The sequence below is a fragment of the Poecilia reticulata genome, linkage group LG19 (assembly GCF_000633615.1).
Source record: "Poecilia reticulata strain Guanapo linkage group LG19, Guppy_female_1.0+MT, whole genome shotgun sequence".
Classification (NCBI taxonomy): domain Eukaryota; kingdom Metazoa; phylum Chordata; class Actinopteri; order Cyprinodontiformes; family Poeciliidae; genus Poecilia; species Poecilia reticulata.
This window is the reverse complement of record NC_024349.1, coordinates 10,626,721-10,642,245: the sequence shown is the minus strand read 5'-3', so window position 1 is coordinate 10,642,245 and position 15,525 is coordinate 10,626,721. Positions and strand designations below refer to the sequence as shown.

At 38.3% G+C, this 15,525-nt stretch overlaps 1 protein-coding gene across 1 annotated transcript in view; it reads right to left on the bottom strand.

The window, feature by feature from the left end:
* LOC103481816 (calcium-activated potassium channel subunit alpha-1) overlaps positions 1–15,525 on the bottom strand; it is a 111,982-nt gene that overhangs the window by 89,731 nt on the left and 6,726 nt on the right. Inside the window, exon 2 of the mRNA XM_017310693.1 lies at positions 5,829–5,972. Coding sequence (XP_017166182.1) covers positions 5,829–5,972 — 144 coding nt within the window. The remainder of the gene's footprint in view (positions 1–5,828; positions 5,973–15,525) is intronic.

Sequence of the window (15,525 nt, the reverse complement as noted above, 5' to 3'; positions counted from 1 at the left end):
GTGATAAATAGGAAGGGTGGTCTTCTGTCATGTTAAAGTGGCCTGCATGGGGGGGAGGGGAAAACGCAATAATGCATAAACTGACAGATGGGATCTTTCTGTGTCCCCAATCTGGGGTAAACTRAGGTCTTATACGTTCATTATGCTACTGATTTGAAATGTACAGGCCTGAAATTTTATTCGGGTGTTTGAGAGGCAGAGTTMTGACCTCCTGCAAATAGACGTCACAGAACTAAAAAGGTCACTAGGAAGTGTCCTCACTGCTAATCAAACACACCTAAAGGGAAGGTCTGATCTTTTATAATCTACTAAGAAGTCAGGTCGACTGGGGAAATCAACATCAGGCCTCTGGGACGTTCTCGGACCAGCTCGCACCTGCCTGTCACTCAACATTCACCGTCAGAGGTAAACACCTGCGTTTACAATACCGTTCATTTATTTGCGGCACAATGTGTGTACTCACATTTGGTTGTAATGAGTCATGCTACAGTTGCTTCAGCTTGACATAATGTAAAAAAAATAAATAAAATTTGGGAAATCCTCATGAACAAAAATGGTTACAAACATGGCTGAAGGTTTCAGCAATGACAAAATTATGTTTTGTGACTTTTAACATGTCTATATTATACACTATAATCTTTGTAACTCCTCTGGCATGCTGGATGTAAATTTCAGGGCCAAATCCTGACTAATGGAAATCCCTTCTTGTTTTTTATTACTTCTCAAAGTTGATCACAATGTGCTGCTGAGGTTAATGGTCTCTTTGTACTTAAAAGTGACTAACTTTTAAGTAAAAAATTCAGTCTTTTTGCATACCGAGTAGATTCATTTGTCAAATTAAAAGATTTTTGAATAAAAATATAGATAACTTATCGAGATTAAGCAGGTATTAAACATACCTTTCATTAAACCTACATTTTTTATTAAAAATCTGTTTTTATTATCCGATATAAATATTCCAATCTTAAATGTCTCACACTTCCTGTTCTAATTCTTCCCACAGTTGCTCCACACCAAACTCACTCGTCCATGTTCTTCTGGAGACCATCTTCCTCCCAATGTTTGCAAATGTCATTTTATGCCGCAGCATTAACAGCTAATTTCTCTGGAAATAAATKACCACACCCAGCCCCCGAGAAACAACAACACTGCACCAAGCTTTCCACATCTATCAGACTCCTGGACAGAGAAGAGTGATTCGTCTCTCCAGAGATGACRTCTCTACCACTTTAGTCCAATTTCTAGTGTGCTTTACACCACTGCATCCAGCGCTTTGCACTGATCTTTGTTTGGTTGTAGCCGTTTGGCCAGTGCATTAATACTTGGAGCTTACGCGAAGTCTGGAAGCCTGTGGCCATTATCTCTGCAGAAGATATAACRTGCAGACAGTTGATGACTGCTTCGCACTAGTAAGCGGCCACTGCGCTGCGGTTACATCAAGTGCATTAAATGAATTCACGCCCACTTGCTGCCAAAATTAAGTAAGCTCTGCATTGGCAGCACATAATTTGGCAGCGCAGTTGTCAACCAGGAGAAGACCGCCCCGATCCTGACTCAGGACTCCCCGACTCCCTGAGGTCTTCTTTACMGTCAGCTTCTCACTCCGACGTTCTCGGCGATCCAGAACACAAAGCATCACTTTTCTGTTTTACGTCAGTCAGCAAGCTAATATCTTTAGCAGGGTCAGACATGTTTATGACATCAGAGTAGCAAAACGAAATCAGGTTTGTGAAAATACGAATAAAGAAACTATGTTTTTGTTGTATTAAAAAAAAAAACCCTTTTAATATAATGAAATGCTTTGCAAATAATTTCACGTGCATCGGACCACTTTACCCCGAACTCAAAGTGCACTGTCAACACACGCACACAAAACCCCGCAATATTGGTGTTGCTGACAAGATTTTGGCCTTGACTTTTAGTCTAAAACAAATGTGATTTAAACATTAATGAGATGTTCAACTGTTACACAATATTTGGAAAGACTGAATGGAAGTTTGAGCTGACGTTTTGGGATTTTGTCATTAGTTCTCGCATTTGTTGCTGGAAAGCTTCTCAGTCATCATGATTTATGGTCATTTGGGAACAAACGGTTGCCTGTGGAGTGCAGGTGCAGTTCAAAATTTGGAAGATCATTAAAAAGTTAATTCATCTCAACAATTCAACTCCGACAATGAAACTCATTTCTCAGAAAACTCACCCCCACTCAGAGAGAGAGAGACATATCAAGTGCTTGTGTTTCTGTTTCAGCAAATCAAAAAGCCAAAATTCCAGTTTCGGTTTCAGGAAGGGAGAAAAGAAGGAATGACACAGAGGAGAGGAAAATATGAAAGGACAAAAGAACAGAAGGAAATAAGGAAAAAAAGGCAATGAGAAGAAAATGAAGACGGATGAACAAAAGGAAGTCAAAGTCTAAAAATACTTTCGTACTCATTTTGCTTCTCAAGACTTGGAAAATAATTCAATCAAATTCCATAGGAAACCTCCAAAACTCGGTTTAATAACTGATATTGCTGTACTTGACTGACCAGCAAGATTAGCAGATCAATCCTCCACAGACAATSTTTGGGCTATTTTCACAAACAATAGAGATTGTCTCCAATAATGGACATTGGTTTCATTAATCCTAGCAGAACCACATTACGATCRTCTCCATGCAGCGCTGCATGGATGAAGTAATTACCGCATCATACTCTGTACAGTACACGTACAAACAATGTTTTCGTCAGCTGTAAGCCATAAACAGATAAAAACAAGTAAAAGTGCTCTGTGATATAAATCTGTACACATTAGGTTTTTAACTGGATTGCTAAAATAAATAAACTTATCAGGTTTTTATTAAGCTGCACCTGTGACACCCTAAGTTCAAGGGACATTTCTACACGAGAGTAGCTGAAAACAGTCGGGTATCATTTTCTCTGTTCCTGGTGTTATCATGTGTCCAAGGTGAGCCAACCCCATGTAAACTGCTTTAGTTACATGTGTTCACACCTGGCRTTACAATGCATTCTGAGTGACCATTTAAAATTTGGCGAGATCAGATTTATTACGATTACGCGARCTTCTCGGCGCAAACAAACAAAGCACTGCTATGTTTTATTCACTCCTATTTTGTATGTTTAATTGCTGAGAGAGAGAGAGAGAGAGAGAGAGAGAGAGAGCTAAACTGTTCATGATTTAATTTGTTTTCTATGCTCTCATTGTTTATGAGAGAATAAACTTTGTGTTTGATTAAAATAGCAAAATACTACAATTATCTAAATGAGTGATTTCACACAACAGAGGAAGGGTTAGAGACATAAAGAAAAGGACTGACGAGCACAAAGGAAGGAAGGAAACAATAAAATGCCAGAAAAAAGAAGGAAAGAATTGAGAGAAAGGAAGAAGCAAGGAAGGAAAGATATAGGACACAAAGGGAAAAAAAGGAAATTGAAAGATCAAAAGAGGAATCAAGCCTGGAAATACAAAAACTTTCAATACAATTATTTCCATGCTTATCCTGCTCTGGAAAATACTGAAAAATCCACGAGTGTACAGACTTTCCAAATGTGTGTACTAACCAGATTAGAAATTAATCATTATGCTCACTAAACTTCAACTGACAAACAGAACTCATACTCAAAAAATGATCCCTCTCAAAATATTATTTTTATACCAAACAGGCAAACGATGGTTTAAGTTGCTTGCAGACATCAAGGAACGGTATTTAAGACGCTGTAATGGCAGAATAACAAACACACAGAAGGAGGCATGGAGACAACACAACCAGATTACACTATTCCCCCCTTTTACTTTAACCAGCTTGCTCGTACTTCCCCAATACAACTGCCTCTCAGATGGCCTGAAAATAGGCTTTAATGTGTGCCCTAAAAAGGCAGAAAGAGAAAACACACATCTGCTGTGTTTAGGTAAGCTGTAGTTGCTATGGCTACAGATGAGCACTAGCTAAACAGTTGTGTGTCAAGCCGTCGTTGAACCAGAGCGCTTGAGCTGCACATACACACACATTTGCTCACACAGAGATGCTCGAATTGAGATAAGCTTTTATTTTCAGAAAAATACGTTAATATAATGAACACTAAGCTTAAGCAAAATTTCCATAGGCTCAAGCAGCCCCAGAATTTGGGTCCCACAGCACTTCTACTAAACACATGCTACACAACAATCAATGTAGGCATATTGCATTTCTAGGTAACGGACAAAAGCTCATCTAAATGATAACATTTTCTACCTCAAGAACACGCAACTCAAACACTAAGCAGCTTTGTGAAAAAAAAACCTAATTAGACGCCAATTACTTTTTAGTAGTGCTTCATTCTTATATTGTTTCAAAAACCGTTGTTATTAGTTACAAATAATATTTATAGCAAGATATAAGTTGGGGAAAAAATAGAAAAAATAAAAAAATGAGAGAGAAATTTGTAACTGCAGGTATTACTTGATAAAATTCACCTGGAATTTTATCAGCTAATACCTTTTCAAAATGTCTATGCTTCTTTTCTTTTTTTTAATGAAATTTGGTAAAGTTAGTGGTCAGAACATGTACTATGAATTGCTAGAGGGTCTGAATTTCAATTGCATGCTTTCAAGGAAAATCCACATTGCATAATGTATTCTACAAGAATTTATTATTTTGTATTCTTTACYGTGTGCCATATATATGTGTTCTTACTCAGTAATACAAATGATGAGTTTTAGACCTCTGCAGTATTGTCTGGAATATTATGTTTGTTTTGATACCAGAACCAGTTAAATGCACCTTGCAGTTCCAGAGATTCGTTTTGAGGGTGTCATTTTTCAGAACTCACCAAAAAAAAAAAAAAAAAAAAAAGCTATAAAAAAGAGGCTTGCTGTTCAAGAGGTTTAAAATTAGTTGTCGCATTAGCAGATTATTGCACAAATGAGTCCCTTAAAAGTGTGAAAATGATGATCTATTAGGATACTTATGCAGTACATATTCCATATTATATGTTTGAAATAAACATTCTTCCTTAGTAGTCATAGATTTTACTTTTCATTTTAACATTTTATAAACTATAATATTCTGTAACTGTGGTGTGTACTTCTTGCCCGCCGTTAAAGAGCAACAACTTCTCTGCGCATGCCAAAAAAATAAATGCTGCACCACATTTAAAAAGACTGAGAGAAATTGGGATCAGGACTGAAGTACTGCGGCAAATCTTGGCATGGTGCTCCCACTTATGCCATTTTATTTYATCACCCGTGCGTCTTCCAGTGCCAAGCGTTTATGGCCAAAATCATCAAACACCTTCAAGATTAAATTATGACATCTTAACTAGACGTCACCAAAAAGGGTTTTGTTTTTGGGGGGGTTTTCCCAGCCAAAAATTTAACTCAGGAGAGTTTCTTGCAATGCAATATAAAGATAACAAGATGAAGTCGTGGCGCCACAAAAACAGTTTGACAAACCAGGCACTATCATATCACAGATGCAATTTTGAAACTACGTCCTTCAAAGCAAATATATCCGTGTATCTCTGCTGTCTGCAGACTTTATGGAGGGTATGACCTTAATACACTCCCTAAATCTCTTTCCTGGCAAACAAGATATACAAGTCAACAGTTTACAAGATAAAAAAAAAAAATTAAAAGCATGTCCAGTTTGCTCACCTAGAGCCCAGGCACAGCATTATCTTATGATAATCGTGATTTCTAGTGAACCAAAAACACAGCAAGGAACCCAGCAGTGGCAGGTCGTCACAACAAAATCCAGGGGTGATAGTGATTATCTGTCAAGTACCATTTGAATACCCAAGCAACAGTCTGCTCCTGAAGTGACAAAAGATGCTGGAAGAGTGTGAACTCACCAGGACTCTTCCCGTCAGCGTCTGGGCGGATATCATGACTCCGGCCCAGTCTTTCACCGACGTCATCCAGCCCACCTCGCTCGCCGCAGGGTCCTCTTTGTCCGTACGCTTAATGCCATCGCCCGTCGTGATCCGGTGTACGTCCTGAAAGGAGATGCACCGTTAGGACTTCACCACTGAATTTGAAACATATTTTTTAAAAAATCATACAACTAGAAACAATCTCAAGGAAAAGCATTCTACTGTTTGGTCATTTTTCCACCAACGCTGTGCTGGTTTATGTAATGTTTTATGTGGTTCTTTTAGTCGTCCCCTCTGTGAAAACCAGGCAGCGTGAACAAAACAACRTGCATTTCGGCACACTTCAAATCAATCCTACATCAGATGTTCTATTCTCAACATCCACTGTAATCTTTTATACTCTACTTTATGGAAATGTGCAACTCCAATGTAACCTAAAACCATAGGGTTRCCCATAAACCCTCGTTTTATCAGGGATCATAATCTGTCATGATTTATGTAAATCAACTGATCATAAGATGGGTTATAATCAAATCAAAAGGAAAAATAGTAAAAATTTATATCTAAGAATTTTAATAARTTATGTTAGCTTTCAATCTTTGTTATCCGAAAACCCTGTTTGAATCCTCTACCCAAAACGATGCGCACATTCATGAACACGAAGGAAGTCAGGATGAAATGTCAATATATTTAGTTCAAAAATCCTTCATACCCCTGTCAGATTGACATCATTTGCATTCAAAAGAGAGAGTAGCTACTCTCCCCCCACCACTCCCCAGTCTTATTAATATCTGATAATTTCCCTGAAAATTGTATATTTTTTGKGTAGTTTTTATGGGATCATAATGTCTTTTAAATCATTTCTTGGTATTACTTATTGTAATAAATGATGAATTAGCTTCTACATAAAAAACATATCAATAATATAATTAAGAGCTGGAATAATTACTGATGTTTTCTAAATTAGGGCCATTTAAAAAAAAAAAACAACCATGTAAATAATTCAGAAAATGGAAAAAAAAAATGATATCCTATATTTAACAACCAGGTTCAATGCCTCCAAAACAAACCTACGCACATGTTTGCACACATGCATTTGGTAAACATTCAGGGAGAGAGAGAGTGGCAAAGAGACTCCAGGAGTGTATCCATGGCAGCCACTGAGCTCCTGGTGTTTCTGCTTCACTGAGTGGGCTGCCCGCACGCCTGCCTGTCTGACTGACTGTCTTTCTTACTGCTTTTCCATCTGTCTGGTGGGACTGCGATGATTCACGGAGCAGGAAATCAAGACAGGATGCAGAGGTTAGCCATGTTCCCTGATGAAACGCCCTGCAGCCACGAGGCTTCTATGTGGTACCCTCACTCACTCATCCATTCACACTCCTCTTGTTCAACAGTCGGCGGGGGAGACGGACCATTCACGTGGTCACCATTAGCGTGCGCGGCATCTGCTGCGGGTCCCTTTTTGTGTTGCAGCAGTCATACCTGGGATTTTAGCGTGCTACATTTTCCAGATGTAGAGCGGACAACAGCGTGTCCCTGTTATAAGGGCAGTGGGCTTCACAGAACTCCTGGCACGCAGCATGTGTTGTGCTTCCAGTCGACCATAAATCTTTGTGAACCTTGAGCATATAGCATYACTGAATTAAAYAAAGAGGTGAATGAAAGTGGTTTGCAACACATAAATATGGCYAAAGCAGTTATGATTAGGAAAATGAATTTGTCTGCAGTTAGGAATGAGAAATTATTCTGGTGTTTGCGACAATAATGCATAGAGGTAAAAGAATGCTTCCATTTAACATTTTACTACGAAATAAATGAACACAAAACTACCTTGACAATGAGGTTACTTCAAATCTACAAATATGACTTTTGCATTGTTCATAGAAAACACAAAATATCTAAAATAGTATGCATGTTTAGTYGTCATCGTAAACTTTAGTAATTTTGCTTTAACACAGTCGTGGAGCCCAAACTGTGAATCCTGTAACTTCTGTCTGAATAACGGTCGCTGACATCAGTCCCCAGCTGCTTTAGGAAATGACTGAACCCTCTCTACAAAATTGAAATGTATATTTGTGAGCCGCCCTCAAAGATTTACATCTGGAGTAATCAATCGTGTTGAGTATGAATGCAGCTAGACGGTGCCAAGCGGTGCAGAGAGATGTAGGCAACAGTTCTGATAGAGGACCGGGAGACGGTGAGGGGGGGGGACAGTTTCTTTATGGAATTTATTGAAAACATCATAATTACTAACTTCTGTTTTGGAACATATAAGAGACTATCCTGCATATAACTGGAGACACGCCTTTATAAAATRAATTTACTGTTGGCTTCATTTTTCAAAAAAAAAGAAGCTATTTCCACACCGCTGCTTAACGGAAACAAACAGTTTCTGAGAGAAATTACATTTGCATGTGTAAACTTATTTTTTTTTTGTTTTTTATTTTTAGTGAGTAGGGAGTTTAACCCCCTGTTCAGATCTAGATCATTCAGTTTAGAATGAGCTTGATCATTCTAAACTGAATAATCTAGTTTAGAATGAATTTTATTGCCATTCACACCTGACAAAAAACTGAATGATCATATCCATTTTTAACTGTCCAACTGTGTTTATCCTCTTCCAAGGCAAATCACACTTAAGACAAAGTGTCTCACAATACAGATAGGAGTCAACAGTACTTGTTTTGTGTGGCAATATCTGATGAAGCATGAACCTTGTCAAAGTACGGTGGGTAGCCTGGCTGGGAGGCCATGACTCATGAGGAGAGAGCCGGGCCCTGGTGGGGGTTCTGCTCCTTTCACCTTTCTGGACATAACRGAGCGCTCTGCCCCTCCTTGTTCTTTTTGATTCCCAGCCTTGGCCACATGCGTGGCGTGTTGCTGGCTTGATGCTAGGGGATGGGGGAGTTTGGTACCCTGTGTCTCCCTGGCCAGGGGCTGCTGCATATGGCTACTGCCTGGTGTCTGTCTGCCTGGGGCTCCTGCAGCCTCTGGGAGAAGCGCTACCTCCCCCTTGCTACTACTCTTATCATTGTGACGTCTTGGCAATTCCACGTGACAAACTAGCACACATACATATTTACACTAATAAACCCATACAAATGATTGAAAAGGGTGATGGTCATACAAACACATAGCCTGGTAAAAACCAGCCCATTGCTTTATTTTGCTTCACACAGAGGTCAAGGACTTTCAGCCATTGCTGGAGGCATCGACTCTGTTGAAGTTTGAAATTTTACCTAATCACAACGTTTGGCCGTGACATATGCAATACCAATGCTACGAAGCTCACCAGCTTGTAACAACCATCCCCCACTGTGAAGAGAGACGTCCCAAATCGAATGAGATGACTGTTGAYGTTTATTCAGTATTTGGAAACGTGGCCAACACGGACTGAACGGCTTCTTTTACTTTCTCTGCTGCTAAAACAGCAGCCAGGCTACGACTCTAAAGCAGAGCAGAAAATTGATGTCATAATTCTCAACTTCTAACGTTTGCTGATTTGGTCCAGTTGAAATTCTATCGCAGAAATCCACTTCAATGGGAGAAAGCCTAGACGGCGCAGAGCAGAGAGATTAGAATCTAGGAGCATTGGAAGGCGATGGTCAAATTAACAAACACAAGTTCATATTTTATTAATGGAACCGATCTACTCTGATGCCTGATKCAACCCTGAATTAATAAAATCAATCACACAGGTATGCAATCAGCTTCTCCAGGTAGCATAACCGATATAGTGATACAGAACAAGTGAAAAAAGAAAATGCAAGGGATCATTTCACTGTTTATGAAATTCAGACTGCATTTCTACTTCAAAATCAATCCTTAGACTGGTCAGAAACTATGGTGAATGAAGATCTATTCAACTAAGGGTCCAGCGCTAACCCTGCAGCCCTCAGGTTGAAATTGGGACTGAGTCTTCTTTAAGAACAACTTTTGCTACAAAAAGTTCTATGTGGTCTTATTGTTATGAACTAAAAGTATAATTGTACCCCTTCTGAGGCCAAACAGAGTACCTGGATCCCTCAGAATGCTGCAGACTGTCATTACTAACAGTGCCAAAGCAAATCGTTTCAAAACTGTTAGTGTTTTTATCTAACACAATAGTGTTTGTACAGTAAGATTAGCTTGATAAATGGTAAAGAAATATGTTCAAAGATAGAAAAGTCTTACAATGTAAATATAAAGTAAGTATTTCTTCCGCCCACCTAAACCTCCCTGGTTTAGTAATCCTCAGAAATATTATGGCTGCAGAGAGAAATGCAATCATGTTTGGAACCATTAGTCACAGACAAGCAGAACTGTATCAGGCCTCGTTTCACTTTCCACAGCCTGTTCAGAGCTCTGCAGCTAACCTAATAACACTATAATAACACGTCCAGTTCACTTAGGAGTAAATACAGACAAGAAAATCCAGGGAGTGAAATTTTCATCTAAGGCAGTTCAGTGGTATCAAGCAACGAGGAAAAATATATGTTTTTAAATGTGCAAAAAGRGGAGTTGCATTTTATTGTGAGGATATTGCAAAATAAAACAAATTTTGCAATATCYATGCTTTGACCCGGACAACTGAGGCTTACCCAGGTTACATCATTTATTTTGTAAAAAAATAATCTCATCAGAGCAGCCTTAAATCATAGCGACCAGGGAAATAAAATCTGAACTTGCATTTGAATCCCCAAAAGCAGATCAGGGACACAGTGTGTGTGACAGGCRTGCTGCTCGACTCATCCGTCAGTTGCCTTTTGAATTTATGACATGAAACATGATACGAAGGCCTCCTGCTTCTCAGTAATAAACTGGCAGCGGTGACAATGTATCTGCCTGGTTACATGAAGACCTCTCTAAGACTAAGGAAGGCCACTGTCTGGCCATAGGCATAAAAATAAAACAATGTGGGTGAAAAGAGAACTATTCCTGAAATAACATGGCATTTAAATGAAACTGCGAAATTTACGGACAGGGAGAAAACYTTTCTGTAAGATTAGTTTGCACTCTGAAACACTAAAACCCTTGAAAACATGTCAGAGGCTACATTATAGGAGACTGCCTCGTTTCATCAAAACGGGGAAACGAGGCAGGTTCAGTCTGCCACTTCAGYAAACTGCTACCCATGCGTTTGAGGTTTTCCGACATAAAAAAAACTTTGTTCCAACTGTTAAGCATGGCAGTGGCAGCATCATGTCAAGGGTTTRTTTTGCCATCACTAGCACAAAAAGTGGTTGGAAAAATGAAGATGGAAGACAAATTCTGAACTCCAGGTCAAATCAGCAGCCTGGATGATTGAAAGTTGGACACGGTTTAATATCACAACAAGCTAATAATCCCACCGACACTAAACAAGACATATAAACCAGACGAACTTTAAGCTCCTGCAAAAGTCTTCCCCGAAGCTCACAAGTCTACTAATAGTGTGTTGATTACACTGAAAAGCAGGACATGCTGATGACTGTAGAAAGGACGTAGTTTTTATGCAACTTGCTGCAGGATATTGAACCAAATGGATCAATAACAAGGGATTACAATAACTCGTTCACCCATCTCTTATTAAAATCCTCATTATTCAAGTAGMTTTCCACTGCCTGATAATTCCACCCTCAAACGACACGATGCCGCTTCCATCTCTTCCCATTAAGAAATTATGCATTTGCTTGATCTTTATCTCATGCTTTGTGTAAACAGTAGCTTAGTGCATTTCTTTCCTTTTAAAGCAGATGTTCAGTTAAGCCCCAGAGCGGTGGCATTGATGTTTGTTTCCGTTTAATACACAAAATAAGTCATTTCATTTCTTTCCGCCAATTTTGCTTTATTTTTTTCCATTTTTGTATTTCTTACTAACAAGATCATAAATAATTTGGCTTGATGTACGAGTTTGTCTCCGCTCTTTCGCTGTACTAATGAATACAGTAACATAGGCAGAGCCGAGGGAAGCAATAGTGGTAAAGTAGGCCTAATTGGCACCACGCCGTTATCCCTCAGCACTTTAATGACCAAGTTTAAAAATGTAAGCTGAAAAAAAAAACACATCGGCCACGACTGTCTACTGTTAATGCCACTAAAAGCCGAGTTCAAAGATTAATGACCTGTGACTCATGACACCGTCTAATTATTCTTTTAAAGGGTGTGGTGGCAGGTTTTATCTTAAGGTCACACGCAGAAAAATGCCTTCAGAGCAGCRCAGCGTTTTTGACATTTATATTTCAGAATACACTCACGGCYGGTTTGTGTTTTTTATTTCACTCTGCTAACAACAGACAGAGATGTTTAAATTACCTTCGGCTGGAGTGTTTCTTTAAAAGCGATGCGTTTTTAATGGCAGCAGGAGCCGGGTAAGTCATTACAGGCACTCGGTCTCCTCAGAGTCACTTTGATCAGTATTCTGCGCCTCCAAATTTAGGTCTCACAACCTCACCTAAATCAAGTCCGTCTGACACCGGAGGTCATTGATCAGCACTGCGAGTCTATTCCCAGAATTCGCCATGATCGTTTGTCAAAGGGTCAGCGCATTAAACTCGAATATAACACGCAGCTTCAGATAGTTCCTCGAATGAATCAATTATTTAAAAGTATATTAATATAAATCGGATTATTAATGAGCCAAGATGTAGAAAGAAAGATCCTGAAATATCTTCCAAATATCTTTAGGACCTCTCTTTCTTTTTTTTTGAACATAAAAAAATGATGGGGTGCATTTTTGTTCAGCACCTTTTACTCTGAAACCATTAAATAAAGTCCAGCATGACTAATTGTAAAGTCTAACTAGGCAGGAAATCTAATTCAAGCCGTTGAATTAGAGCTGCAAGGATGTGGGAAAATTGAGCTTTTTGTTCCACATTTAAAATGCTACATGTGGAAGACAACCACCAATGCACATCTTCACTAATGCGGCATCRTCATGAGTCACTGCTAATGAAAAGCAGTGAGAAACGCTACTATGGTGAAGCAAACGGGAAGACGGAGGTGTGAGTTGATGGCGAGGACAGGACTAAATGCACGATGCAAGGTTCTTGGGATGAAACTTGTCAAAGGTTTCGACAGGTTTGAGACGGCGCCTAGCAGGACAACACCCAGCATGGTCATGGTTGGGCTAGGACAACCCAGTTCAAGTCCACGCCTGAATTAAATTCTCAGACAAAAATKTGCRAATACACATCAAGCAAGGAGGAAAACTGACTTCAGATGCAAAAAGCTCATTTTTCCACGTGCTGTTGCTCATCATTCCTAAACTGAAAGCATTTTGTGTTTACATAAAGGCAATGTGACTGGAGATGTATTGAATTGACACATGAGTTCCCATATTTATATGTAAACACCAGCAGTTTCTATAGCATCTAAAAATGTCATCAGGTGCAATATTTTGTGATAAAAAGCARCAGGCTATGAGGCAAGGAAAAAAAAAGCAAAAAACATTTGTGGTAATCACAAACCTCTGAGATCACAGATGRAGCCGAGCTGCAGCATGCTGCTTATATTATGCAGTGTAGCAGCTAATAAGTAGCTAATACTCACATGGCCAATTAAGTGAACAGGAGGAGAATTCTTCTTCACTTATTACAATGAGTAGTGATGAACTAAGTAGCCTTAAATACTAGTAAATTGTGAAACATAATCATTAGGTTAATGTATGTTTTCTGGGAGTCGTTTTTTATGCGTTTTCTTCTGTTTTGCATTTTTGAAAACTAACAATTTTCAAAAATATTTAGGATTATTTTTTCTCTTTAAAACAAACTATATATTGCACTGAAATACGTTTTTAAAAAACAATAGCAGGCACTTGTTCAGTTTGTTTTACAATAATCAATTTGCACTTAGAGACATTTTCCTGATGCTTTCCAAAGTCTAAAAAGGCTGTTAAGTAGGGGTGCACTGATTACAGGATTTTATGGGGGTTTTTTTATAACTGACACTGTCAGGTCATCAGGTCATTATTTTACGATGACCTGACAATGCCAGTGAAACAATACCAACTAATTTTAGCTGCACATGAGGTAAAGCTCTCAAATATATAGGACAAGTTTAAAGTATTGCTGTCCAACTACTAAATTAACTAAAAATCCCAAAAGAAAATGTTCCTCAGTTCCTTTAGGCATTCATTTTTCAAAATTTTAAAATAAACTTAAAAAAAAAACAAAAAAAACAGRAAAAACTTGCTCATAACAGTCTCTTACCAAAAACTAAAGTCAACTGTAATATTTTGCTTTTACAAAGTCACAAGATTTGAGGTCAGTTACAGACAAACTAACAAAGAAGCTTAAAATCACCATTAAGAGATTTAAGTTTACTTGTAGTGCAAGAAGAAAACGCCCAAATGCAGCAGCCTTAAAACGTCAAGGTAAAAGATATTTGTGGATTAGCAGGGGCTATATTTTTWCGACTTGCAGAAAGCCTTCAATACTTTTAACCATTATGTGTTTATTGCCTTGTTCTTATAATAAAACATTTTAGTTCACAGACATAAARAGATAAAATYATATGTGAGTAACAGAAAACAGTCACTWAAGTGACATTTTATAGTCAATTTTGGTATTCCTCAGGGTTTCACACTCAATCCAATTTTTAGGATGTATATCAACGATTTTYCTGAAGTTTATCCATGTCACATTGCTTTCAGATGAATGAAGATCACTCTATTGTACATTCAAAGGCATCAACCAATAAGCAAGCTGCAAAAGAACAGTCAAGTCTATCGATTAAGAAACATGCATCTCAGTTTTTTTTTTTCCAAAGTCTGTAATTGGAGATCCAGATGTTATGGTGGCAGGGGGGAAAACCGCCATTAGCAAAATATTGTTAGTATGTGGATGTAATAATGGATTCACACTCATTTAAAAGTCAAAAACAAATTGAAATGAAATGTGGCGAATCTTACACAGATGAGAAACAATTTACAATCACAGATGGAAATGAGCAGCGAGGTTCTGTCACGTGTGAATTACACTCTGATCAGTTCAACGCAAACAGACAGACCATTAAAATATTAATTATTAAGATATTTTAACTAAACGTATACTTATCTATATTATCTACAAGATGGGGTGAATAAAGCCGTGCATGGTTCAGCCAAATTTTGGCTGAATAATTTCATTAAGGAAAATGAAAACTTGTCCAGCAGAGGAATAAGGATAATGCTTTTAGGTAGTCAGCATTTTCCAATAGGGAAGCCAATACTTCAAAAAAAACTGAGAACATTAARTATTACATGYGATAACTAATCACATCTGGGATCCCATAAAAACGAAACAATAGTCATAACTAGTGGCTGTTGCATTAAAAACCATACATTTTTAAATACATCTATTATTTCTTTSATTAAATGGTGTAAATTAATGTTTTACTCCTGTTTTCATACAACCGACCTGCCTCAGACTGCAGACGGAAATTCGTCTGTCTTCATGGAAAAACATTTCACATTTACAAGATGAACTGAATGTTATGTTATACGCACTGCCCATTTTAAAATTAACGTCAATGTTTCTGTGTTACATTCAAACTCATAAGAAATCAGACTCTCATATTATTATTATTATTACTATAAATGGGTCTTTTTCCACCAGCGAGCTGCATCAACGTTCACCGTGCTTGACGTGCTGCGTTTGCGCTCATCTTTAAGCGCGTGACAGAAACGACAGCAAAGTAGCACTCAGCTGTTTGAACTTACTAAATTGTGCCTCCC